Here is a 25,614-nt window from a genome sequence, read left to right as displayed (position 1 = left end):
GACTCTTTTTGATTATTTTGTTTGTATTACATGTATATCAAGCCAAGAGCTTATTTTGTATAGAGTTAGTACTCTTCTTTTTGTAACCAAGTGCTGACTTGGAAAGCTGTAAGCCCGTAGGACATTTGCTTTTATTGTTAACATGTAATATTGTTGTAAGAACTACTCTGATGAATAGAAAGGTGTTGATTTCTCTTATATCATTGCATGTCTAAAATGATGGGTTTTATGTATTATTTTGAGGGCGTGACAAACAGCTTATACAAAGTTAATAATTGAGGGTTAATACCGGTTGTTCAGGGTGAGTCCTGTTTTTTAATAATTTTTACGTAAATTGTGTCGCAAAACCCTAAGATGGCACGAGACTTATTTGAACTCTTATCGGTATTTGGTTTTTGAATAAGAGTGAATGTGCGTGTCACACCCTTAACTTGCCCCTAACAGTCTGGGTATGACCTATTCGGAAATAGACACTTAACCTATTATATATAACCTGAGGGGCCTGACTGGAAGCGTTAGATGGTCAAAGATGACCTCAAAATGTATCCATTGAGCTACTATCATCATGCCAGGATCACACAACAACTGGTAATTAAACATACAAAAGATATGCATCTGAGACTGAGTTATTTACATACAGTTATACAGCACTAATTCTAAGATTGGGCAACTAGCAAAATATAAGTACATTCCAACTTTAGTCGGTAGTCGGTACGAGTACAAGCCAAAATCCACAAAACTCTAATAAGTACACGGCTTTCCCAAATGCCTGGGCATACTTAAGTTGACAAAAGGTAGATGATATCGATGTTAGGACTGATATCCAAGTGGGTTACCTACAGAATTAAACAAGATTACAGAGTGAGACAAGCTCAGTGAATAGCAGTACTTAAATAGTTTAATACCCAATTTAAATGGTAATACATCATACTGTATTCATAAAAACAGAATCCATACAGTTAATCTGATGCGGTATCACTTTCAGAACGGCCTTGGGCCCAGTTATAACAGAATGGCCTATTGGCCCAGAAATTTACAGAACAGCCTTTCGGCTTAACAGAACGGCCTTTCGGCCCAGAAGCATACAGATGTACAAATTTCCTTCAATGTTCACATTTTTATTGAGTTCACTCTATACACATGTTAATGTAGTAATCTATGGAAAATCGAATGTTAATAGCATTAGATATTAATAGTAGACAGATGTACATTTAATGTACTATTACTCACAGTGCCGAGGCGGAGCACTCGTTTCTCCCAGAGTGTGTCCTACACACATACAAGATCACAAATTAGTTCTCTTTTCTTTATTCAATCATTCTCTGATTCGCTTAACTTCGACTGAATTTATAGATATCAAAATGGTATTAAATACAGATTCCGATAATATTAGAGGGTCCAACACGCAAAATGGAGCATCCTGAAATTTCCAGCCTGGGCCGCACGTGCGACTGTGAGCCCCGCACGTGCGGCAAACTCTCCCGCACGTGCGGTAGGATGGTCCCGCACGTGCCTTTTAAGCAGAACCAAAACTCCAAATTTTCCCATTTTCCCGTACGTGCGGCTGTGACTCCCGCACATGCGGCAGTTGTTCCCGCACGTGCGGCCGTGACTCTCCGCACGTGCGGAGATTCTGCATATTTTCAGTCTAAAATTTCTATTAAAACCCCATTTTTTGTAGATGATCACAAGGCTCCCAATAGGTCTAAAAATTATGGAAATAAAATTGCATTCACATACATCAATCTAAGGTAAATAAGATCATTAACTTTAAGTTCAACAATATAAGTTAATTCCATAATATTCCATCTTTACATACACATACCCACACATATGATCATAAAGGTGGATGTAATTTGATAATTGAGAGAACAAGATGTATCTTCTCACTAGATCACTCAAATTAAAGAAAAAGAAATGAATGATGAGATTATCATGTTAATTCTTCAACCTCTACACTTAAAACTTCCATTACAACTCTAAATCACATAACACCAAAGGGATTTCTACCCAAAGCAAGAAAAGGATGAAATTAGATGGATTAATCTCACCTTGGACTTCAATCTCAGAAGAGCTTCTCAATTTTCCTAAATTCTCTTCCTTGTTGATCTTCTCCAACCCTCTCTTCTCAACCCTTCTCTTGGGAGATATTTTAAACAAGGTTCTTGACTCAATATGTAAGGAACACAAGTATATAGGTATACTTAAAGGCATATAAAGACAAAATTTAATCGTTTAAACATCCCAAATTGAAATTTGACAGAAAATCTCATTATAGCTTAAAAATCATGCCAAGTTCAAATCTTAAATCAATTTCAGACAACTAAGCCTCTAAGGCTTCCAATTTCAGATTTAAGCATTCTAAATGTGATAGATAATGTTCTTATCAAACAGATAGGAATCCATATTTCCAAGTTTCACTTAGTTCAACGAAATTTCACATAGCATTTCTCAATAAACATTCAAAAGCACAGAATAGAGGACTGAAAAGATACCAAAATCGTATACGAGGGTCGGGTTATTACACTCTCCCCCCCTTAAATAAGTTTGGTCCTCAAAACTTGTTTTACCTTAGGGCGGAAACAGATGCGGATATTGGTGTTGCATTTCCTCTTCCTTCTCCCAAGTCGCTTTGGTTCCGTAATGGTCTTGCCATTCTACTTTCACCATTGGAATTTCTCGATTCCGTAACTGTTTCACTTGTCGGTCTAGGATTCGGATTGGTTTCTCTTCATATGTTAATTTATCATCCAGAATAATCTGATGATAATCTATGACATGTGACGGGTCTAGAAGATATCCTCGGAGCATAGAGGCATGAAACACATTATGCACTTGACTCATAATTGGCGGAAGGGCAACTCGGTAAGCCACTGGACCCACTATTTCCAAAACTTGGAAGGAGCCAACATATCGGGGCGTTAACTTACCCCTTTTTCTGAATCTTGGATGTCCTTTCATCGGAGTAACTTTCACAAAAACATGACCATCCACCTCGAATTCCAAATCCCTTAGTCGATTGTCCGCATAACTCTTCTGCCTGCTTTGAGCAGTTTTCAATCTTTCCCGAATAATTTTGACCTTCTCTGTTGTTAACTGAACAATTTCAGGCCCTAGTAATGATCTATCTCCAATTTCAGCCCAACACACAAGAGAACGACACGGTCTGCCATACAGAGCCTCATAAGGTGCCATCTCAATACTCGAATGGTAACTATTGTTGTATGCGAACTCTATCAGTGGTAGGTGGGTTTCCCAACTTTCTTGGAAATCCAAAACACACATTCGGAGCATATCCTCTAACGTCTGTATCGTCCTCTCGGATTGTCCGTCTGTCTGAGGGTGGAAGGCAGTACTAAACTTTAATTCTGTACCCATTGCACTTTGTAGACTTTGCCAGAACCTTGAAACAAACTTTGGATCTCTGTCTGACACAATTGAGACCGGAACACCATGGAGTCTTACAATTTCATTCACGTAAATTACAGCGAGTTTGTCTACATTGTACTGGGTCTTCACCGGCAGAAAGTGTGCAGATTTAGTCAATCGGTCTACGATGACCCATATAGAATTCATATCTCGGGGAGTTCGTGGCAAGCCTACAACAAAATCTATAGTCAGATGTTCCCATTTCCATTCTGGAATCGGAAAGGATTGTAGCAATCCCGCTGGTCTCTGGTGTTTTGCCTTTACTTGCTGACATTGTAAACATTTAGCGACGAATTCTGCAATCTCCTTTTTCATATTTGGCCACCAGAAAGTTTGTTTCAGATTCCGGTACATTTTAGTGCTTCCTGGATGCATTGAAAACCTTGAGGCATGTGCTTCTTCCATCAGCTTTCATTTAAGTTCTAGCACATTAGGGACACATACGCGGTTTTGAAATATAAGTACAAAATCCACCAAGTAAACCCCGGTTTCGATTTTGCCTCCATTTCATCACGTATCTTCTTTAGAGCTCCATATTCCATTTGGCGTAATTTAATCTCCTCAAGTAATGTTGGTTGGGCCATCACTACTGCCACTATTGCCTCCTGACCATGTATCACCAAGTCAACCTCCATCTTATTCAGCTCACTTACCAACTCCTTTTGTTCCGTCAGTATACTTGCCAAATTCCCCACATTTTTTCGGCTAAGTGCATCTGCTACCGCGTTGGCTTTACCAGGATGATAATGGATTTGCAAATCGTAATCTTTAATAAGCTCCAACCACCGCCGCTGGCGCATATTCAGTTCCTTTTGGGTAAAAAGGTATTTGAGGCTTTTATGATCGGTATAAACTTCGCAAGTAGTCCCATAAAGATAGTGCCGCCATATTTTCAGAGCAAAAACTACTACAGCTAGTTCCAGATCATGTGTGGGATAACTCTTCTCATGGGGTTTAAGTTGTCGGGAGGCATAAGCTATCACTCTTCCATTTTGCATAAGCACATAACCAAGTCCCTTATGTGAAGCATCACTATAAATCACAAAACCCTCAGTACCAGACGGTAGAGCAAGGACCGGAGTGGTGGTCAACTTCATTTTTAATTCTTGGAAAGCAGATTCCCGTGGTTCTGACCATTCAAATGCAACTCCCTTTTTAGTCAACTGTGTGAGTGGTATAGCAATCTTAGAGAAGTCTTGAACGAATCTCTTGTAATATCCGGCTAACCCCATAAAGCTACGTACTTTGGTCACGTTCGTAGGAGTTGGCCAATTCATGATTGCCTCAATCTTGTGTGGATCGACAAAAACTCCTTCCTTTGTTATTACATGCCCCAAATACGCCACCTCATGTAGCCAGAATTCACATTTCTTGAGCTTCACGTATAACTTCTTTTCTCGGAGGGTTTGAAGAATTAAGCGAAGATGGTCCTCATGTGCTCTTGTAGTCTCCGAGTAAATAAGAATATCATCGATAAAGACCACCACAAATTAATCTAAATAGGGCTTAAAGATGCGATTTATCAAATCCATGAAGGCCGCTGGTGCGTTAGTGACTCCATAGGGCATAACCAGAAATTCGTAGTGACCATATCGAGTTCGAAATGCTGTTTTCTCAACATCATCAGTTTTAATTTTTAATTGATGGTATCCAGACCGTAGGTCAATTTTCGAGAAGACTTGTGCTCCTTGTAGCTGGTCAAACAAGTCGTCAATCTGTGGCAGTGGGTACTTATTCTTAATTGTTACCTTATTAAGTTCCCTGTAATCGATGCAAAGTCAGAGTGTTCCATCCTTCTTTTTCACAAACAGAACCGGTGCACCCCATGGAGAGACACTCGGACGGATAAACCCCTTATCCAATAGATCTTGCAACTGAGTCTTCAATTCTCTCATCTCAGCTGGTGACATCCGGTATGGAGTTTTAGAAATGAGTTGAGTTACCGGGACTACTTCAATTGTAAACTCAATTTCGCGATCCACTAACTCTCCTGGCAATGCTTCCGGAAAAACATCCGGAAACTCACAAACAACTGGAATCTTATCAGTGTTCTCATTCAGTGCTTGCCCTTCCAATACACTACACAAATATCCCCGGCATCCCTTCTGGATTAATTTACACGCCCTTGCCGCAGAAATCAGATACGGTGGAGAAGTCACCCCATATCCCTGAAAAGTGGATTCCAACTGCCCCGGAGGATGGAAACTGATCTGTTTAGTTAGACAATCTATGGTGGCCCCATATTCACCCAACCAATCCATTCCCAGAATAATGTCAAACAAGTTCATATCAAGAGGTAACATATTAGCATATACACGGACATCCCCAATTAGAAGTTCACAAGCAGAATATACAGAGGTACAGATCATAGAGTTTCCCATAGGTGAAGATACACACAACACTTAAGTCAATTCTTCTTCAGGTTTATCTAAATGCTTCGCAAATAATTTTGACACAAAAGAACAGGTAGAGCCAGAATCAAATAATAAATAAGCAAAATGATCGTGGACCGTGAATGTACTTGACACCACTGTTGTTGCATTCTGAACATCTCCTGGAACTAACGCAAATACCCTTCCTTGTCTCGCCATATCCTTATTGTTAACAGGTTTAGTAGCTGTCTTGGCGTTAGGAGCTGGTGTAGACCTCGCTGAACTTGTGGCGGCCTTATTACCATTTTGTTGATTCCTTTGCGGACAATCTTTTATCAAATGACCCGTTTTACCACATCGGAAGCATGCTCCAGACAATCGGTGACAAACTCCACAATGCCTCCATCCACATTCTGGACACACAGGAGCGGAATTGTGAGTAGATGTGGTAGTGCTAGAGGTCCCTGAATTTTGCTTCTTGTTTGGTGGAGTAATTGACTCCTTGAACCATTGGTTGTTCTGTCTTTTTCCTTTCCATTCAGAAATTCGAGTCTGAGCGGCAATATTGCCTTCTGCTATAACAGCTCTTTCTAACACATCAACGTAGGTAGGCAATTTCAACACATTCACTCGGTCCAAAATAGTACCCCGCAATCCCCCCTCGAATTTTCGCGCCTTCTTATATTCTGTATCTATCATGTGAGGTGCAAACCAGGCTAGTTCGCGAATTGGGCTTCATATTCGGCAACAGTTTTATTTCCTTGTCTCAATGTTTCAAATTCGGTCACCTTCTTGTCTCGCATACTCTGGGGAAAATATTTATCATAAAACAGCTCCAAGAATCTGTCCAATGTTAACCCCTGGTGCATTGTTCTTGTAAGCATCCACCACCTTCGGGCTTCATCTTCAAGAGTGAAAGCAGCAAGCTGCACCTTTTGGACTTTAGTACAAGGAAAGACTTCAAATAACTTTTCGATTCCTAACACCCATACCTCAGCCTTCATTGGTTCGATTCCTCCTTTAAATGATGGTGGTTTCATCTTTTTAAACTCCTTTGTAAGTATAATGGTGCGGTCCTCAGCGTGAAAATCTTGCACTACAGGTGGAGGTATCGGTGGTGGTGGCGGCTGTGACTGTTGTTGTTGTTGCTGTTGCTGTTGTCGTAACGTCTCCGCCATTTCCATAATCATCCTTTCCATTCTATCCAACCGTGCTGAGGTAGCTTCTTCCGGATCTTCTGTCCTTGTTCGCACAATTTTCTACAAGACAAAAAATTACAACATACACAGAAGACACAAGAACATGGTTCATGATCATTAGCGTTAGCAAAATACATATGACGTTGCTATCAATCGTTCATTCACGCATGATGCCTAAATCTTGCTAGACATCCTAGAGCTCAATGGACCCGTGTGTGAGATAGCAACTCATGCTCTGATACCACTTGTCACACCCTTAACTTGACCCTAACAGTCTGGGTATGACCTATTCGGAAACAGACACTTAACCTATTATATATAACCTGAGGGGCCTGACTGGAAGCGTTAGATGGTCAAAGATGCCCTCAAAATGTATCCATCGAGCTACTATCATCATGCCAGGATCACACAACAACCGGTAATTAAACATACAAAAGATATGCATCTGAGACTGAGTTATTTACATACAGTTATACAGCACCAATTCTAAGATTGGGCAACTAGCAAAATAGTAAGTACATTCCAACTTTAGTCGGTAGTCGGTACGAGTACAAGCCAAAATCCACAAAACTCTAATAAGTGCACGGCTTCCCTAAATGCCTGGGCATACTTAAGTTGACAAAAGGTAGATGATATCGATGTTAGGACTGACCTCCAAGTGGGTTACCTACAGAATTAAACAAGATTACAGAGTGAGACAAGCTCAGTGAATAACAGTACTTAAACAGTTTAATACCCAATTTAAATCGTAATACATCATACTGTATTCATAAAAATAGAATCCATACAGTTAATCTGATGCGGTATCACTTTCAGAACGGCCTTGGGCCCAGTTATAACAGAATGGCCTATTGGCCCAGAAATTTACAGAACAGCCTTTCGACTCAGAAATTTACAGAACAGCCTTTCGGCCCAACAGAACAGCCTTTCGGCTTAACAGAACAGCCTTTCGGCCCAGAAGCATACAGATGTACAAATTTCCTTCAATGTTCACATTTCTATCGAGTTCACTCTATACACATGTTAATGTAGTAATCTATGGAAAACCGAATGTTAATAGCATTAGATATTAACAGTAGACAGATGTACATTTAATGTACTATTACTCACAGTGTCGAGGCGGAGCACTCGTTTCTCCCAGAGTGTGTCCTACACACATACAAGATCACAAATTAGTTCTCTTTTCTTTATTCAATCATTCTCTGATTCGCTTAACTTCGACTGAATTTATAGATATCAAAATGGTATTAAATACAGATTCTGATAATATTAGAGGGTCCAACACGTAAAACGGAGCATCCCGAAATTTCCAGCCTGGGCCACACGTGCGGTTGTGAGCCCCGCATGTGCGGCAAACTCTCCCGCACGTGCGGCAGAATGGTCCCGCACGTGCCTTTTAAGCAGAACCAAAACTCTAAATTTTCCCATTTTCCCCCACGTGCGGCCGTGACTCCTGCACGTGCGGTAGTTGTTCCCGCACGTGCGGCCGTGACTCTCCGCACGTGCGGAGATTCTGCATATTTTCAGTCTGAAATTTCTATTAAAACCCCATTTTTTGTAGATGATCACAAGGCTCCCAATAGGTCTAAAAATTATGGAAATAAAATTGCATTCACATACATCAATCTAAGGTAAATAAGATCATTAACTTTAAGTTCAACAATATAAGTTAATTCCATAATATTCCATCTTTACATACACATACCCACACACATGATCATAAAGGTGGATGTAATTTGATAATTGAGAGAACAAGATGTGTCTTCTCACTAGATCACTCAAATTAAAGAAAAAGAAATGAATGATGAGATTATCATGTTAATTCTTCAACCTCTACATTTAAAACTTCCATTACAACTCTAAATCACATAACACCAAAGGGATTTCTATCCAAAGCAAGAAAAGGATGAAATTAGATGGATTAATCTCACATTGGACTTCAATCTCAGAAGAGCTTCTCAATTTTCCTAAATTCTCTTCCTTGTTGATCTTCTCCAACCCTCTCTTCTCAACCCTTCTCTTGGGAGATATTTTAAACAAGGTTCTTGACTCAATATGTAAGGAACACAAGTATATAGGTATACTTAAAGGCATATAAAGACAAAATTTAATCGTTTAAACATCCCAAATTGAAATTTGACAGAAAATCTCATTATAGCTTAAAAATCATGCCAAGTTCAAATCTTAAATCAATTTCAGACAACTAAGCCTCTAAGGCTTCCAATTTCAGATTTAAGCATTCTAAATGTGATAGATAATGTTCTTATCAAACAGATAGGAATCCATATTTCCAAGTTTCACTTAGTTCAACGAAATTTCACATAGCATTTCTCAATAAACATTCAAAAGCACAGAATAGAGGACTGAAAAGATACCAAAATCGTATACGAGGGTCGGGTTATTACAGTGCGGGTGGCACACAAGGAGATTACATACTCCTGGTAGACCTTTCCCTTGGGCCAGACCATGGATGGCACAAGTTTGGGTATGTAACTCAATGTGAGGGTATCTTTGGTAGTTCTTTAATATTTGACCAAGGGGGGGTTTCCAAATTAACCGTGGCCATGACTTAGTGGTTAGTAAGAAAATTTATTTGGTGAGATTTTGAGTGTCACCTAAACTATTAAAATTGTCAAAATTATTATAATGGTTGTTACATTTATCATGCTATTGAATTTTATTATTATTTTAATTGTCATGATTTGATTATTTTCTTTTAAAAATAATGGTAGGTTGGTTATGTTTTCTTATTGTGTTGCAAAACTCATGACATATATTTTGTTGCTCTGGCGTTTCATGCCAGATTATGTCGAAGAAGGGACTGAGGCTGAATTTGGAGCTGCTGCTAATATTGAACCTTAGCTAACTTAAAGTCAATACTCTATCGAAATAAAATTTTGTTATCCTTGGTGTTAATAATAGCGAATGTTATAAAGTTGTTGTAATATTTTATGCGGACCCGTAATTTAGTTGTTAAGTTTTGACTATGTGAAAATCTAAATTTCCCTAATTAGTTATTAAAATTTTTATTTAGTAAGTTATTTGTTATTTAAATTTTTTGATGTTCCAAAAGAAAAATTGGGGCGTCACATAAGTTAAAAACTGAAAACGAAATGGTTATCAAACAAATCTCAGATGGTAAAAATGTCGTAAAATTAACAAATAATTAAATAAGTTACCAACGTAAGAAATGACTTATCAAAATATTCTTAAGCTATATATGGTTTGATTTTTAGAATTTTTTTTAAAAATTAAAAATTAATTTGGTTAAGAACTAAAAAATAAAAAATAAAAAATAATTATCATTTTTATATAATTTTTATCTTTCGAGTGTAATAAACATAAATTTCAGGAGGTGTCAGTGTAATTTTTATCTTACGTTGGTTTTTAAACAAAATTTTTTAAATTTGACTAACAAAATTTTTTGTCAATGATTTTTTGGCAACTAATACTAATTGAGGGGGTAATTTATAATACTACTTTAAATCTTGGGAAGGGAATTGTAATTTTTAAAATGTGAGGGGTGTCAATGTAATTTATCCAGTGAAGGCAAAATTGGTATTTAAAAAAATTAAATTTCTGAAGGAAACAATTTGTAATGAAACTTTAAACTTCAGGAAAAGGGATATAACTTCCAAAAAGTGAGGGAGGAACTGTAATAAATATCAATCTCAGGGGTGCCAATATAATTTATCCAAATTAGTACTTTGCAAGAAGGATATAAAAAGTAAAATAATAATTTTCAGGGGATAAAAAGTAAAATAAAAAAAAATAATAATAAAAATTGACAAAAAGTGCAACGAAAAGAAATCTAAAATTGTCACTGGTATCAGATCTGAGTAGTCCGATCAGTGATCACTTCATCTCCCTGTCTCTCTCTCTTTCTCTCTCTCTTTCTCTCTCTCTATATATATATACACCTAAACTAAACCCTTGATTCCTCATCCGATTGGACTCAGATATGGACTCGGACGAAGAAGACCATAGAGTCCCCTTGAGCCGGAGACCGGAGTGGTCCGACGTGACTCCGGTCCGCCAAAACGACGGTCCAAACCCGGTCGTCCCGATCGCCTACAGAGAAGAGTTCGCCGAGACCATGGACTACTTCCGAGCCGTCTACTTGGCCGACGAACGCTCTCCTCGCTCCCTCCAACTCACCTCCGAAGCCATCCACATGAACCCGGGCAACTACACTGTAATCTTCCTCTCTCTATCTTGAATTTTCTCTAGGAAACGTGGGAAGTTTTATTTTGTGGAAACAAGCAGGGCTGAGGTGAATTGGGTTTTAAATAGGGACCCTTTTTATTCTAAATTGTGTTGCTTTATGTTGTGATGAAGTATTTTAGATCTTAGTTTTAGTTTTGAAGTGCTATGATTTACTGGAAATTTATTTGGGTTCTTGTTTATTTTTCTGTAGAGACAACAGTAGTTAGGGTTTAAATTTTACTGCTTTATAGTACGATCAAGTTGTTTAGAAGATGTCATTACTAATATCAAGTTTCTTACTTTTAGAAATAAAGCATAATTTGTGGATCTCATATTTATTTTCAATCTGATTGCAACATTGTAGTGTCAAAAGATGCCCTTGCCAACATTTTAGTGTCAAAATACTCATCTTTGGGGGATGCTCCATTCCAAGTGGAGATACCTCGGTCCAACCGAGTAGCAGTCTAGGCCATACCTTGGGATGCCCATGTTTGTGCTCGTCACATGGTGCTGTTGGCTGGGAGTTAAGGTGCCGAACGCATCATGATTCTTAGGCCATGCTAATGGGGTAACATATCCTTTAGATGCTGGAATAAGGCAATGTTACTTCTCATCCTCAGCAGGGCAATGCCATTCTCGGTACATCATGTTCTCCCTTGGAATTTAACTTACCAAGCAACCATACTTGGTGGTATGTGTGCCCTAGGCTCATAAACCCAATCATTGATTTATAAGAGGACATGTCATGTGGAGAATTCGCCACTAGGGTTTGTTTTCTTCCATTGTGAAGGTGATGTGGCATGTATGAGACTTGCCATGTGGCGACACTTAATTAGATACCAGTACATTTTTTAAAATCTTTTTAGGTGTCATGAGATTAAGCCAGATCCATTAGAATTAGGCTGGCTAAAGTTAACCCCTATCTTTTTATAAAATTAACTTATGTGTAATCATGATGAAGAGCTTATGCCCACCGAAACTTGATTGCAACTCTTTTGTAAAATTTTTCTTACGCACCATTAGATATTTTTGATTAGTAAGCATCATTAATTATGTCGGGTGCAATTGAATTGTTCCATCTAAATTTAAAACCCCAAATATATCCATCAAACAAATTAAACCTAAAATTCTTTAAATACCTTTATCTTCTATTAACATGTGAAAATCAAGTTCACTGCCGAGATATTCAAGCTCAACAGTTCATGTAACCCACGACCAACTTGACACTACAAAAAAAAAAAAAAAAAACACTTTTAGCGACCTTTTTTTAGTCACCAAAAGTGTAATATTGGTTGCTGAAAGTATCCACGACATCAACAAAATTGGTCGCTAAAGTCTTGTCACTAAATGCTTTGGCGACCAAATAATTTTTGGTTGCCTTATAAATAAATTGGCGACCAAATATTTTCGTTGCCCAAAGACTGAAATTTCGTCGCCATAAATTAACATTTAGTCGCTAAAAGTAGCTTTCAGCAAATGACTTGTTAAGTTTTAGCGACATATAAATGCGTCGCTAAAAATATCGTTTAGTGACTAAAAGAATTGGTTGTTGAATGTTAAAACTTTTGACGATCAATCAAGTTTTGGGTCGCTAAAAAAATTATTCACACAGACTTTCAGTAACATAAATAAAATGTCACAAAAAGTAAATTTACAACTGAAAACCCTGTCACCAAAAATTCATTATTTATAATTTTTTTTAAACAATTTTCCTGTTCAGTATATAATTCATAAACTTATAAATTTAGGCAAAATATAATTCAAATTAACATGCTTGTGCAAAGTATCTAAAATATAAACTTAATTCAAAAGTAGTAGTATTTTAAATATAAACAAAATATCAAATCCAAAGCATCCAATTTTAGTACTAATCCCTTACAATTCCAAACTTCAAACATGTATTTCCGAAAAACCTTCTAAGCTTGCAAATTCATAACAAAAAATTTATGACAAAATATATCCAAAAATTCAAAATGTAATCATTTGATGCTCCCCGAACTATATTCCATCTATTGTCAATCTGTCAAACATATGAAAAAAATTACAATGTTAAAATGTTAATAATAAAGTTCTTGGTTTGAAAACATTGGTTTCACATTTTAGATGAACAAATTAGGAGCAAATTTTCCTACGGTGAATTACAAGATTTCAATGTACCAAAATCAAAAAGTAACATATGATTCATCAGTTAAACTTGACATATATGAACTAATTACAAGCAATATCTGTACAAGTTTATAAGTCAGTTGCATATTGTCCAACCAAAATCTAGCTCAAATTATGTCATAATGGAATACTGATCAAATCTAATTTCAAAGTTCCAAAACAAGAGCAAATATCAATTGAGTAGGAGCTACCACTGGAATGAGATTTCATCCAAAGAGCCACCTTTTCTTTCATGACTAAATTGAAATCAAAAGGACCTAAATCTTAAACCTGAGGTTGCTTTCACTTGCATTAAGGTCAAAAAGTTGCTCAAATAAAAACTAGAATGAATATGAATGCTTGGTTACCATTTTTCAAAAATACTTTTCAGAAAATTCTACTTTCTTATTTTCCGTGTTTTTTTTTTGTTTTTACTAAATTTTTTTAATATTTTGAGCAATTTTTTTAATTTTTAGACATACCTAACATAAATATACCTAAACAGTAAAAAAAATTTGAAAAAAACCTTTTAAAAATTCACTAAATACCAAAAATACAAAAAAAATACGAGAATTCAGTACATTTTTTGTATTTTTATGTATTTATTAATTTTTAAAAATATTTTTTTGCAAATTTTTTACTTTTTAGATACATCTAAGTAAGGTGCATCTAAAAAAATAAAAAAAATGTTTAAAATTTTAAAAATATTCACTAAAAATAAAAAAACACGAAAACCAAAAAACTCAGTTTTCAAAAAACTTAATTCAAAAAACTCAAACCAAACACACTGAATAGTTTGCTAGCATTGTGCCCACAAATCATACTTTACTGCCGATGATATGTTCTGATAATTAGTTGATATTGCAAAAGCAAATTATGAGATGTGTGACATTTCTAGTATGGCATTATAGTGTTCTTGGGAAACATAACAAGAGTTTTTTTACTTTGACTACTTCTTAGTGAAGAAACATTGGGATAATGAGATTAAAACACATCTTTGGTCTCTAGATCGTGTCCACAAAACATTACTCTCAATTTGCTTTTGTGAATTTTGTATTAAAAGTTAAAAATTTTAAATGTTTGAAAGATTCATAAAGAAAGATTTTGTTGCACAAGTCTATAGTAGGTTATTCTTTAGTTATATACACACATGCATATATTATATATATATATGTCTTGCGGTGTTTTTGGCTTATCTGCGTCCTAATGTTTTAGAAGTTCTTCTGTGGTATACATATCCTTGATCTGCATCTATACTTCAAGGAACTGCTTCTTCCGCCATATCATACCCACCAAATTATGCATGCTTGTTTGGCTGGAAAGAAATAATAGAGTCTTCACCAAATATCAATATTTTCCTGTGAAAGTGAAACTATTTCGTTTCACAATTAAGAAATAGAAAAAAGCAATCCTCCATTGTGAAAAAGTATTGATTAGTTGAATGGATTAGATGAGAAAAAATTGAATGGAAATCACATCTAGTTTTTTTTTTTTTTTTTTTTTTTTTTTTTAAATTTAAAAAAAAAACTAAGATAAACTAATTAAACTCATTCAATTTCTTTAATAGATGTGATTTTCATTCAATTTTTTTGTCATCTAATCCATTCAATTAATCAAAACTTTAAATGTGAAATGACAGTCTCACTTTTACAGCAAAGTATTGATATTTGGCTGGGTTGTATTGTAGCAGCACTTGTTTCACTTTTTTTTTTTACCAAATCAACTACCCAAATAGTGGGCTTCTTACTTTCACAGCAGGATGCTATGACAGCACCTACCGCAATCCCTACTAAAATATACCTTTTACTCAATTACGCATATGTAATTTATTAACAAGTTGTATTAACAATAATAACTGATAAACAAGAATTATTCAAGTAAAGCATGCAATGTAGAGTAAAGGGCGAAAAGAATCATATACTAAGTGGTGACATAGATATGTAAATTAGAATTGCTGTACAAATTATGGTCTTCAAATTGTTACATATTAGTTTAGTTATTTTTGTAAAAACATATTCATTTATTTTAGCAATTTGACTTATTTATTTGTTGAGTTAGACATGGAATTGAGATTTTTAAGCAAAACAGAGCAGCCACCCCCCAATTAGCATATTTGGTCTTATCTTATTTATATTTCAAATAGTTCCTTGGATCATCTAATTGTTTGTCATATCATGAATGCTCAAAACATTGGGATTCCATCTTTTTATGTACATATGTGTTATGATACATTCACAGTAGTAAAAAGAAACTAAGAATACAATAAGTGAATGCTCTAATAGCCACAAATTTAATAAAAAAAAGTGTCAAAATTCTCAAAATAAATTAAAAATGCCTTAACAAATAGTCAAATATTACCTGATGTAGTAATTGCCCCCAACAAACAAGCGTAACTTTTTTATCTCTCTGCATTAACTGATAACCTATAATCCTGGCAATTGTAAATCAAAGTTTAAATTAAAATTGCACTATACACAAAATTAATGGAGAGTTATGGGCATGAAATGAATGCCAAATAACATATAAGGATACTCATGTCCTGTCTTCAATTTTTTTAATTTTCTACCTTATTTGTCCTACTTCCTTGCCATGGATATGTGCAAAATAAACAATTCGACTACACATCTAAATAAATGATTGTACTTCTAATCTAGACAACAATTGAATCAAGTATTCCAAACCTAAGCGCGCCAAAAGCATGTTTCTAATTTCGTCAGTTTAGTGTCATGCACATAGATTGGAAACTTGGATTGAAGCAAAAATAAATATCAATTAAAGCAATGGCATGGCAGCATAAATTATCAATTAAAGCAATATCAGTTTAGTGTCATGCACCATCATACGTAAGCACACCATCTTCCCACAACTCCTTCACTCTATACAAGACCCAAGTTTAAGCCACCACCGTCACCCCCCCCCACACACACACATATATATGAATACTTTTCTTAATATATATATATATTATATTGATTTTTATCAATCAAGAAAATTGTTAATGGATGATATTTTCAATCCCTTCCATAAAAAATGGAATCTTTTTTTGATCAGCAAAAAAATCTTTATTGATGAAAAAAACATACATTTCATATGAGATTACATCAATAGACATGAAAGAAGAAAAAGAGGAACAAAGCACAATGTTGGAGTTGAATCAAGATCCCTTTCTTTATTAATCAAATGTATACAAACTAGAATTGAACCGTGACTGGTTGTTCTTGGATTGGAAAAGTTTTGGGTTGATCTTGAATTCATGGGTGAAATGAAAACACATAAGAGGTAGAGAGCGAAAGCAGTGTTTGAGAAATTGAGACAGAGAGCCAAAAATAGAACAAAATACACCACAAGCTCAAGAGAAACCAAACAACAAACAAAAAATTAGATTGACATACAGTACATATCCAATTCAAATACTTACTGTTTCTAAAGTTGAATAAGCCTTTTGAGTTGAATTACCCCATGAAACAAAAACAAGCATATTATGTCAGCCTCTCCACTATCAAATCATCTTCTATAAAATTAGTAGAGAGGAAGTTACTGAGAAAGATTTAAGCCCGAGAGGTCCAATGGAAATTCAAGAGGATGATATTGAAAGAGATCTTAAAGAAAAAAACCCACATCTATGACTACACATATGCATATATAACTATGAAAAGACAAAAATAAATAAGATAAAATCGAGAGGACAAAATCACAAAAGCAGCTCGAGTAAAAAATGAAAACCAATTTAACTTTAGTCATTGCATTCTCAAACACAAAACAAATACATTTCAATGGCTTTGACTTTCTGCAAACCATAGGCACAAAACTTAAGGATAAAAAAAAGCAAAAGAATAAGAACCTAATTAAAATCAAAGCCCTCAATGCAGACAAGTCAACATTTGCACCATTACCAGTGACAATCAATAACTCAAGCTAAAATCAGTTGATCAACCAAATCAATACATAGTAAGTCTTCAAGCAACCAGAAATTTTATTTTTATTTTTATTATGAATCTAAATTTGTATTGGAAAAAATTAAAGCATACAGACTGCAACAACAAAACGACTACAATGACAAACTGTATAGATTTACAGATTGTCAGGTCAATGAATAGCCAACCAAGACGCACCAATAAACTACCATTTTACTGCCAATATATGTTGAGGGGGAAAATTCAAAAAGAAAAAGAAACCATAACTACAAAGATCTACTGCTAGTGTCAATAAAGATCCAGAACATGTTTTTCCCTAATAACTCAAAAAATATGCTTATACAAGTGTTACATATACCACAAGATCTTAGCATTTTTTTTAAAGTAACTAAAGTATTTCCATACCACTATTTGAGGAAGACAAGATGTTGATCTTAACATAAAAAAAAGCTTTCAAATCTCTTCACAAAGTGTTCCATTCTCTAAGATACCTAAGATGACTAACCATGTGAATCATGAACCTTAAGCTGTTGACATACATCAACAAATGGATATAGTTAAGTTTGACGCATATTTCAACAAAATCTAATCATGGTGCATTAACGATCTCTCGCATATTTGAATGTCTTAAGAGGGAGGAGGTAATCTACATTAGCAGATCCCCTATTTACAACATAAAACAGAATGAAAGTAATCACACATGCAATTATAGTTGAAGCTTTGCTGATTTGGAGTCACTAATAGACATATAGTTTATCTAGGTCACACAACAGATATAATAAATATCAAAAATAAAATAAAAATTAGTTTATTTCACCTCTGTAACTTTAAAAATTAGTTTTAAAGAAAATACATTTAGAGTATCATTTGGCCCAGAGGAGAGAAGAGGGCATCGACCCAAAGAGAAGGTCGTTATCTATTGCCGCCTAGCGTTGCTGTGCCGTTGGCATCTGACGGTGCGAGAAAGCAAGAGAGAGGGAGAGGGGGAGGGACTACATTCAACATATCAGAGACAAAGAAGAGAAGACGGCATCGACCTAAAAAGAGGGTCGGAATCTGCTGTCGTGCAGCGCTGTTGTCGCCCAACGCTCCCGTGCCTTTCGCATTCGGTGGCGCGGCAGAGCAAGAGGGAGAGGGGGAGGGAGCGCGAAGAAGAAGAAGAGAAGAAGACATTACCTGGACCTGTGTGTGCGGTTTCAGATGGAGTGAGAAAGTGAGAAGGAAAAGACTTGTGTGTGCCGCTTATTCACTCAGCCAACTATTTTTGGCAATAAAAAATTTAGGGAAAGACAAATAATTTATTGGTAACCAAATTAATTTGGTTGCCATAAATATTATTCAGATTTTTGGCGACCAAGTAATGCTTGTCGCCAAATAAATATAATTAGTGACTAAAATTTCCGTCGCTAAAAATTAATTTGATCGCCAAAAATTGTTTAGTGCTCCCGTGCAAAAATGCACTTCAATAGCGACCAAAACTTTAAATTCGTCGCAAAAGTTCAGTTTTTAGTGACCATAAACATTCTGTCGCCAATGATGTATCTTTGGCAACTAAATTTTTGTTTGGTTGCTAAAAAGCGTCGCCAAAAATGCTTTTTGTTGTAGTGTGATTATGATTATTTTGTTGGCAAAAAAATTACATGTATATAGTTTTAATTTAGGATGATAAAATTGGCATCCCATATATAGACGCACTTTCCAAATTAGTTCATTTGGAACCAATGCAAATAAAAGGATTTAGTGTCAATCTTTCATGTAGGCATATTAACTTTCGTAATTCACATTTCCTTCTACAATTTTAACTTCCATCATACTTATCATTGATCACTTAAATGTTTCTAATTGATGCTTTGTTTTCATTGAAACCCCTAAAAGACCTTATCATGTGCTTTCTGTAGGTCACTAGTACAACATAGAGGTTTTTCTCATATTGCCTATGTTTTTAGTCAATTGCCCAACTAGGATATTAGCTTCCTTATAAAACATCAAATCGATTGCTTCATATGTTGTTTGACATCTAAATCTTCAGTCCATCACCTTCCCAAGTTTCATTCTGTGACTTTTAGGCCATGTTTGTTTGGGTGGACATGAGCTTGGGATTGGGCTAATAGTCCAATAAAATTATTAATTCAATGTTTGGTTAAACAATTAAAGTACGGACTAATCATTTTAAACTTGACTATTAGTTAAGATAGGATACATAATCCAACGGATTCGTAATCCTAGGACTATTAGTCATGGGAATGCTAATCCAGTCCGCCCAAACAAACATGGCCTTAGTTCATATGTCAAATAGTTAGTGTAGCTTTGGATATCATTTTTATCCTTATGCGGACTTTATCATAATGCTTTTGGTAATACATTAGGTATCTTTAATAGTATGTAAAATCTTGTTAAATTTTTTAGTTAGACATGCTACTCCATCACAAGCCAAACATTTTAATGCCTCAACAAGAATTCAATGTGATGCGAAATCTTTCCTATTTTCATTGTTTACCCTTTAGTATGTCAACTATTTTAATCTTTTACCAAAATATTATTACTAGAGGCATTTTGTTGCTTACCACACCCTTCCTCATCTCTGGGTGCCTAGGTATCCACCATAACCTGTTCCTTTTTTGAGCCTTGCCCTTAAGGATATGCCATCCTAAGGTGCTGCTAAATGGAAGGTGCTTTTAAATGGAATGATCTTATCAATGTTTACAGATGATAAATCATAGATAGAACCTCTGAATCTAACCAACTTGGTGCTATAATATAGCTTTGTATTATCGACTATGTTCACGAGTTGGAGATACGCACACTAATCACTGACATCCACTATAGGATAAACCACCTCTCAGTTGTCTCGATTGATTACTAAATGATTCTAAACTTGGCTTACATGAATTTAAGTTTTTAACTAATTAACTTTTGAAAATGAGTTTCCGTTGTTCCTTTACCTCATCCTATTCTATTAATTGTCTTTGATTCTTCTTCTCAAGTCACTTATTGTAGTATTTACATTTCTTTCTTATTGTAGCAAGTTTGTATGTTTATGTATATTCTTTTCACTTCCTTTGTATTATCCTAATATCTAAATCACCACATCCTTTGTCTTTCATGTTGTTCTATTAGGTTTTTTTTTCCCTTCTAATTTATGCATTTTGGTATTTTGGTTATTCTTTCATGAGGTAAAGCTTTATGAAAGGCTTTCTTGGCATTAGGTAGAAAAAATCGAAATTTCATGTGGAAGAATCACTTTTGAATAAAATAAAAAATTAAATGTAACATGAACAAATATCATTGGAGGAGAATCTAAATGCTATTAATACTAGTAATATTGACAAAAGTTTCTCCTATGGATAATAAGAGATAAGTTTTCGGGTGATAATTGAGGAACAGTAAAGGTTAGATTTAACTTTTATATAGTTTGAGTGGAAATACTATTGGGGGAAAAAGAAAAGGAAGACTAGAAAAAAGGAAAAATGAGAAAATAAAAAAGTAATAGAGAACATGCTTGCCAAGACTAAGGTTTGGAGCATTACACATGGTTAATCTATATGTTGCTTCAACAAGAAAATATATACTTCATTCATTGAAAGTTTTCTCATAATGAAGACAAGCATATGCTAAGCTTTATTTTTCTTGTCCTTAAAGTCATCTAGATTTTTAGATTTAGTAATTTGTTGTGTGCATAATTAGTTTAGTGGATTTTAAGGAGGTCAGGCTAAACCTTTATCATGTTTTGCAGGTATGGCAGTTTAGGCGTCTAATACTTGAGGCACTGAATGCTGACTTACATGATGAACTGGATTTTATTGAACTTATTGCCAATGATAACTCAAAAAACTACCAGATATGGTGAGCTACAGCTTTCGAATAATTAATTTTTCTTTTTCTTTTTCCCTAATTATTTATTTATTTATTTATTAAAAACCAATGCTTAAGTACAGATAACAGGGGTGATACAATGGATGAATTAAAACTTTTTTTTGATAGTTACATTTAATAAAGAGAAGAGTTGATAAGAATTTCAAAAACAATAGGTTAGCATCATGAGCTTATTATTTGTGAATAGACTTATTTTGTAGTTTGATTTAGACTAGCAGATGTTTTTAAGTAGATACCAGAATTTTTCCACCAGCCTTGTAGGCCAAGTGGTATTTGGGTGGCTTCTCAACCTTGATATTAGTGGCTCGAGTCCCTTTGTTATCTTGCCTAGTGATGTGATGAATATCTAATGTTAATTTTGGTGGGAAAAGTGTACTCTTCTCTGCTTCACAAAAAAGGAAGACAGGGATTTAATGAGTTGAAGATTTTTATTTATTTATTTGTTTTTTAAAATTAAGTTGTATAATTAGGTATTTTTGTTAGTTTCCTTAGTTTTATGGTAATCTCTTTGGGAGGAGGGTGCTTGAAAGCCACTTGTAAGAAGCTTGTCACCTACTTTTTGATGTGGTGGCTGCACATAAATCCATGCGTCGCTTGTCATAGAGTTGTTGCATGTAAGCCATGTGCCACTAGTTTGTTATCGAGTGCTTGCATGTTTGCCACTTGTAATCTGCTTATTATTTTGTAGCTTTTTTTATTTCAAGGTACTTTTTAGGAAGTAACCTACTTAGCTACTTATTTATAGGGCAGCAATCACACTTTAGAAGGAATTTTTGAGAAATTGAAATTTCAAATTTTGGTATTTTGTTGTAGCCTATGAAGCACGGACACGTGACACGTCACAGACACGCGGACACGCAAATTTTTAAAAAATGGGAGACACGACGCTAGGGACACGTTTAATATATATAATTAATTTTATTTATTATGTCATAAAATTATAAAAAAATCATTAAAAGGTAATAAAATATACAAATAACACTATTAAAATTATTAAAAATAAACATTTAATTGATTCAACATCACAAAAAAAATATACTCAAAGGAAAAAAAAAAAAAAAAGACAGAGAGAGAGACGGATCACTCACTATAAAAGTAAAACATAACTCACTATATAAAAGAAAAAAGAAAAGAAAAGAAAAGAAAAACTAAAATCAGACAGAGAGGGTGAGAGAGAGAGAGAGAGACAACGACTGAGAAGAAGAAGAAGAAGATGATCGAAGAAGAAGAGCAACGTGTACCTTAACAAGCGACGACGAGACACGAGTAACGACCGACGAGGAGAGACGACCAACGAGGAGCGACGACCGACGAGGAGCGAAGACGAACGACGAGCGACAGGTCTCTCTTTCTCTCCCTTTCTCTTCTGTTCTCCCTTTCTATTCTATTCGAATCAAATTAGGGCAGATATTGCTCTGTTTTTACTTATTTACAAATCACCCTCCAAAAAGTTTTGTAAATTGTGAACTTACCCCCAAATGTGTCCCAAAAGTGTCTATAACATGTCCGGAACGTGTCCGGATGTAAAAAATTAAAAAAAAAAATGGAACACTCTCTGCTGCGTGTCGGACATGTGTCCGACGCGTGTCCGTGTTCGACACTGGTAAGGAGCTCTCGGAGAGGTGTCCGTGCTTCATAGTAGCCTTACTTTGTTACTCTGTAGGGATTGGTTTTGAGCCCATAGGTTGTGGAATTCGAGCGCTGCTTGGTGGATTTTGCATAAACCATTCCTAAAATCTGATTTTTGCATAATTCAGCTTAGATAAGTGTGTTTTTTGGTCTACCTTTGATTGTAGTTGTTGGAACCTCTAACAAAACTACAACACGTAACCAAGAAATAACTAACAAAATAAATAAACTGCAGGTTTTGTTAATTTTTAGAAAACATCATACATGAAAGTGGTCCTAAGGAAAATAAAAAAAGAATGAATTTTCCCGTAAGGCATTTGGTTTATGGGAACATTTGTGAAAAAGTAAGACCTCAACTTACCTGTGATGTGTAATCCTATATATGGTTGCAACTTGTCGGAAGAGTGGCCATGTTTGGTTTGGTTTGCTTTTCAGAATTTTTTTTCTGAATTTTGTTTCTAAAAAACTAAAAATTAATTTGGTGAAAGAAATAAAAAAATAAAAAATACTTATCATTTTTACATTATTTTATTTTTGGGAGGCTAGAAATAATTTTTAAAAAATTAAAAATATCTTTTTGATATTTATTTTTATCAAATTAATTTTCATTTTTTCAAAAAAAATTTTAAAAAAACTTTTTGAAAAAGTAACCAAACAAGGCCAATATTTCCTTCAAGAAAGTAGCTATGGAAAGACCCACACTTGTGTCAAACAAAACACATGATATGAAAGAAATGGTTCTTGTTTTTCTCTTCTTGTTGTTTCCTGATAATCAAATACAACCCTAGTAAAATGGCCTATTGCAATGCTGCACATTTTATGCAAGATAATAGAGATGTGATGTGCTTATGTGTTCAAGTCAGTAGGTTGAGATCCAATCAATGTTTGTAACTGTATTCCATGCCATGGATGTCGTCATGTATTTGTTAGCATGTTCGGTGGTGATGCCATTGGTAATTACAAGTGGTTATGTGCTTTTTTTTTTTTTTTTTTTTTTTTTTTTTTGGGGGGGGGGGGGGGGGGGGGGGCGGTGTAAACTTCTGATTTGATTTTAAGATTTCAACCTTTAGATGAATGCATGTATGTGTTGCTCCATTATTCTGAACAAAATTGATTGCTGCAGGCATCATAGGCGGTGGGTTGCTGAGAAACTTGGAACTGATGCCATGAGTACGGAACTTGAGTTCACCAAGAAGATTTTTTTCATAGATGCGAAGAATTATCATGCCTGGTCCCATCGGCAGGTAGTCTGTGTTCTGTTCCTTCTGTTATGCTAGAAAACCCGTCATCATGTTTCCAGTTCTTGGAACTTTAAATTACTTTTCCTTTGCCTCAATGAGCGGAAAGTTTTTCTTTACCTTGGGCACACCGGTTTTAATTTTGGAATACATTTATTAGTGAAACTGGAGAGTGAAAATGAGTGTTTCCATGCAGTGGGTTCTTCAGGCACTTGGAGGGTGGGAAGATGAACTTGACTATTGTCAGCAGCTTCTTGAAGATGACATTTTCAACAATTCTGCTTGGAATCAGGTATAAATGAAACTTTTGAGTACCGGACACATTTGGTAAAGTAGTAATCGTAGTAAAAAAGAGTTTGGTAATTGCCAGTCCATTACGGTACTTTTAGTTTCTCGGGACAAATACTTAACAAGTGAAGAGTTAATGGAGAAAAGTTGACAACCACAATTGGCTTGAATATCATTGGTGGGAACTTAATGGTTTTGATTAGCTTCATTGGACAAAATTTTCCCAAATTTGTAAAACATACAGAGTTGTCGCAAAGTTTACGGTTGATTTATGTGACTTGATATTGTTATTCGATTGTCAACTTTGTCATAAATATTACAAATAATTTTGCTCATTTCCCAGCTCCTGAATTTTTCTTAATTATTCCAACATGATTGAGTGTTTTTTCTCATATTGTTTCTGAATTATTTCTTTTGTTTCTTCTTTAGCTTCCCCCCTCTTTATTCCTTAATTGTTCTTGAACTTTAGCTAAAAAGTTGCCACCATCACCGGCTTGTGACCTTTCTTGTATTACTTTGTCAAGAAATAGAAATAGAATTCTATGATATAGATATGTACGTATACAAGTTTTGTATGAATGCACGCATTGATTTAGTTTTGGCACAAAAAATTGTTGCCCACTCATACTTATAAAGAGAGTAATTTTTTTTTGGTTTTTACAGAGATATTTTGTTGTCACAAAATCACCCCTCCTTGGAGGCCTGGAGGCCATGCGAGAGTCGGAAGTACGTTATGCAGTGGAAGCCATTATAGCCAAACCCGAGAATGAAAGCCCATGGAGATACCTTCGAGGCCTTTACAAAGACAATGCAGAGTCTTGGATCAACGATTCTCAAATCTCTTCAGTATGTTTGAAGGTTTTGAATTCACAAATCAACTATATCTTTGCTCTGAGCATGCTTTTGGATCTTCTCTGCCATGGTTTTCAACCGGGCCAAGAGTTCAAAGTTGCTATCAATGCTTTGACCTCAGAGTCGGATTCACCAGATTCAGAGTTCGCAAAAACAGTTTGTTCTCTCTTGGAACGTGTAGATCCAATGAGATCAAATTACTGGAAGTGGCGCAAGAGAACGCTTCCTGCTCAAGCAGTTTAACTCCGAATTGGGATATGGATTTTTGCTAGTTTAATTTGTTGACTGGTATGATGACTTTCTGTATCTTGGATTCAGTTACCTTGGGCAATGCCGAAAGTGTAATGTTGTATTATGGTTTTTCTTTATTTCCAGTGGTTTGTATGTTACTTACTTAGAGAGACATTCACACACACACATGCACGCACGCAAAAAATAAAATAAAAAAATTAAAGATTTTAGCTTGAAA

General features: G+C 35.3%; 1 protein-coding gene across 1 annotated transcript; it reads left to right on the top strand.

The window, feature by feature from the left end:
* Positions 1–10,751: 10,751 nt before the first annotated feature.
* On the top strand, positions 10,752–25,614 carry FTA (farnesyltransferase A). The gene is made up of 5 exons (XM_028228959.2): positions 10,752–11,195; positions 20,999–21,108; positions 23,891–24,011; positions 24,202–24,297; positions 24,957–25,614. The coding sequence occupies exons 1-5, from the start codon at positions 10,962–10,964 to the stop codon at positions 25,386–25,388; spliced, it is 993 nt and encodes a 330-aa protein (XP_028084760.1). The 5' UTR covers positions 10,752–10,961; the 3' UTR covers positions 25,389–25,614.

The sequence above is a fragment of the Camellia sinensis genome, chromosome 6 (genome assembly GCF_055761805.1).
Source record: "Camellia sinensis isolate YWXY chromosome 6, ASM5576180v1, whole genome shotgun sequence".
NCBI classification, from domain to species: Eukaryota; Viridiplantae; Streptophyta; class Magnoliopsida; order Ericales; family Theaceae; genus Camellia; species Camellia sinensis.
Note: the sequence above shows the minus strand (reverse complement) of the source record. Positions and strands in the feature narration are given on the sequence as shown.

What these genes read in the sequence shown, in the direction of transcription:
- FTA (XM_028228959.2), top strand. Translation starts at nt 10,962, where the DNA reads ATGGACTCGGACGAAGAAGACCATAGAGTCCCCTTGAGCCGGAGACCG. An exon ending in TCAAAAAACTACCAGATATG is followed by an intron (nt 21,109 to 23,890) that starts GTGAGCTACAGC and finishes TGATTGCTGCAG; the next exon opens with GCATCATAGGCGGTGGGTTG. An exon ending in ATGCCTGGTCCCATCGGCAG is followed by an intron (nt 24,012 to 24,201) that starts GTAGTCTGTGTT and finishes GTTTCCATGCAG; the next exon opens with TGGGTTCTTCAGGCACTTGG.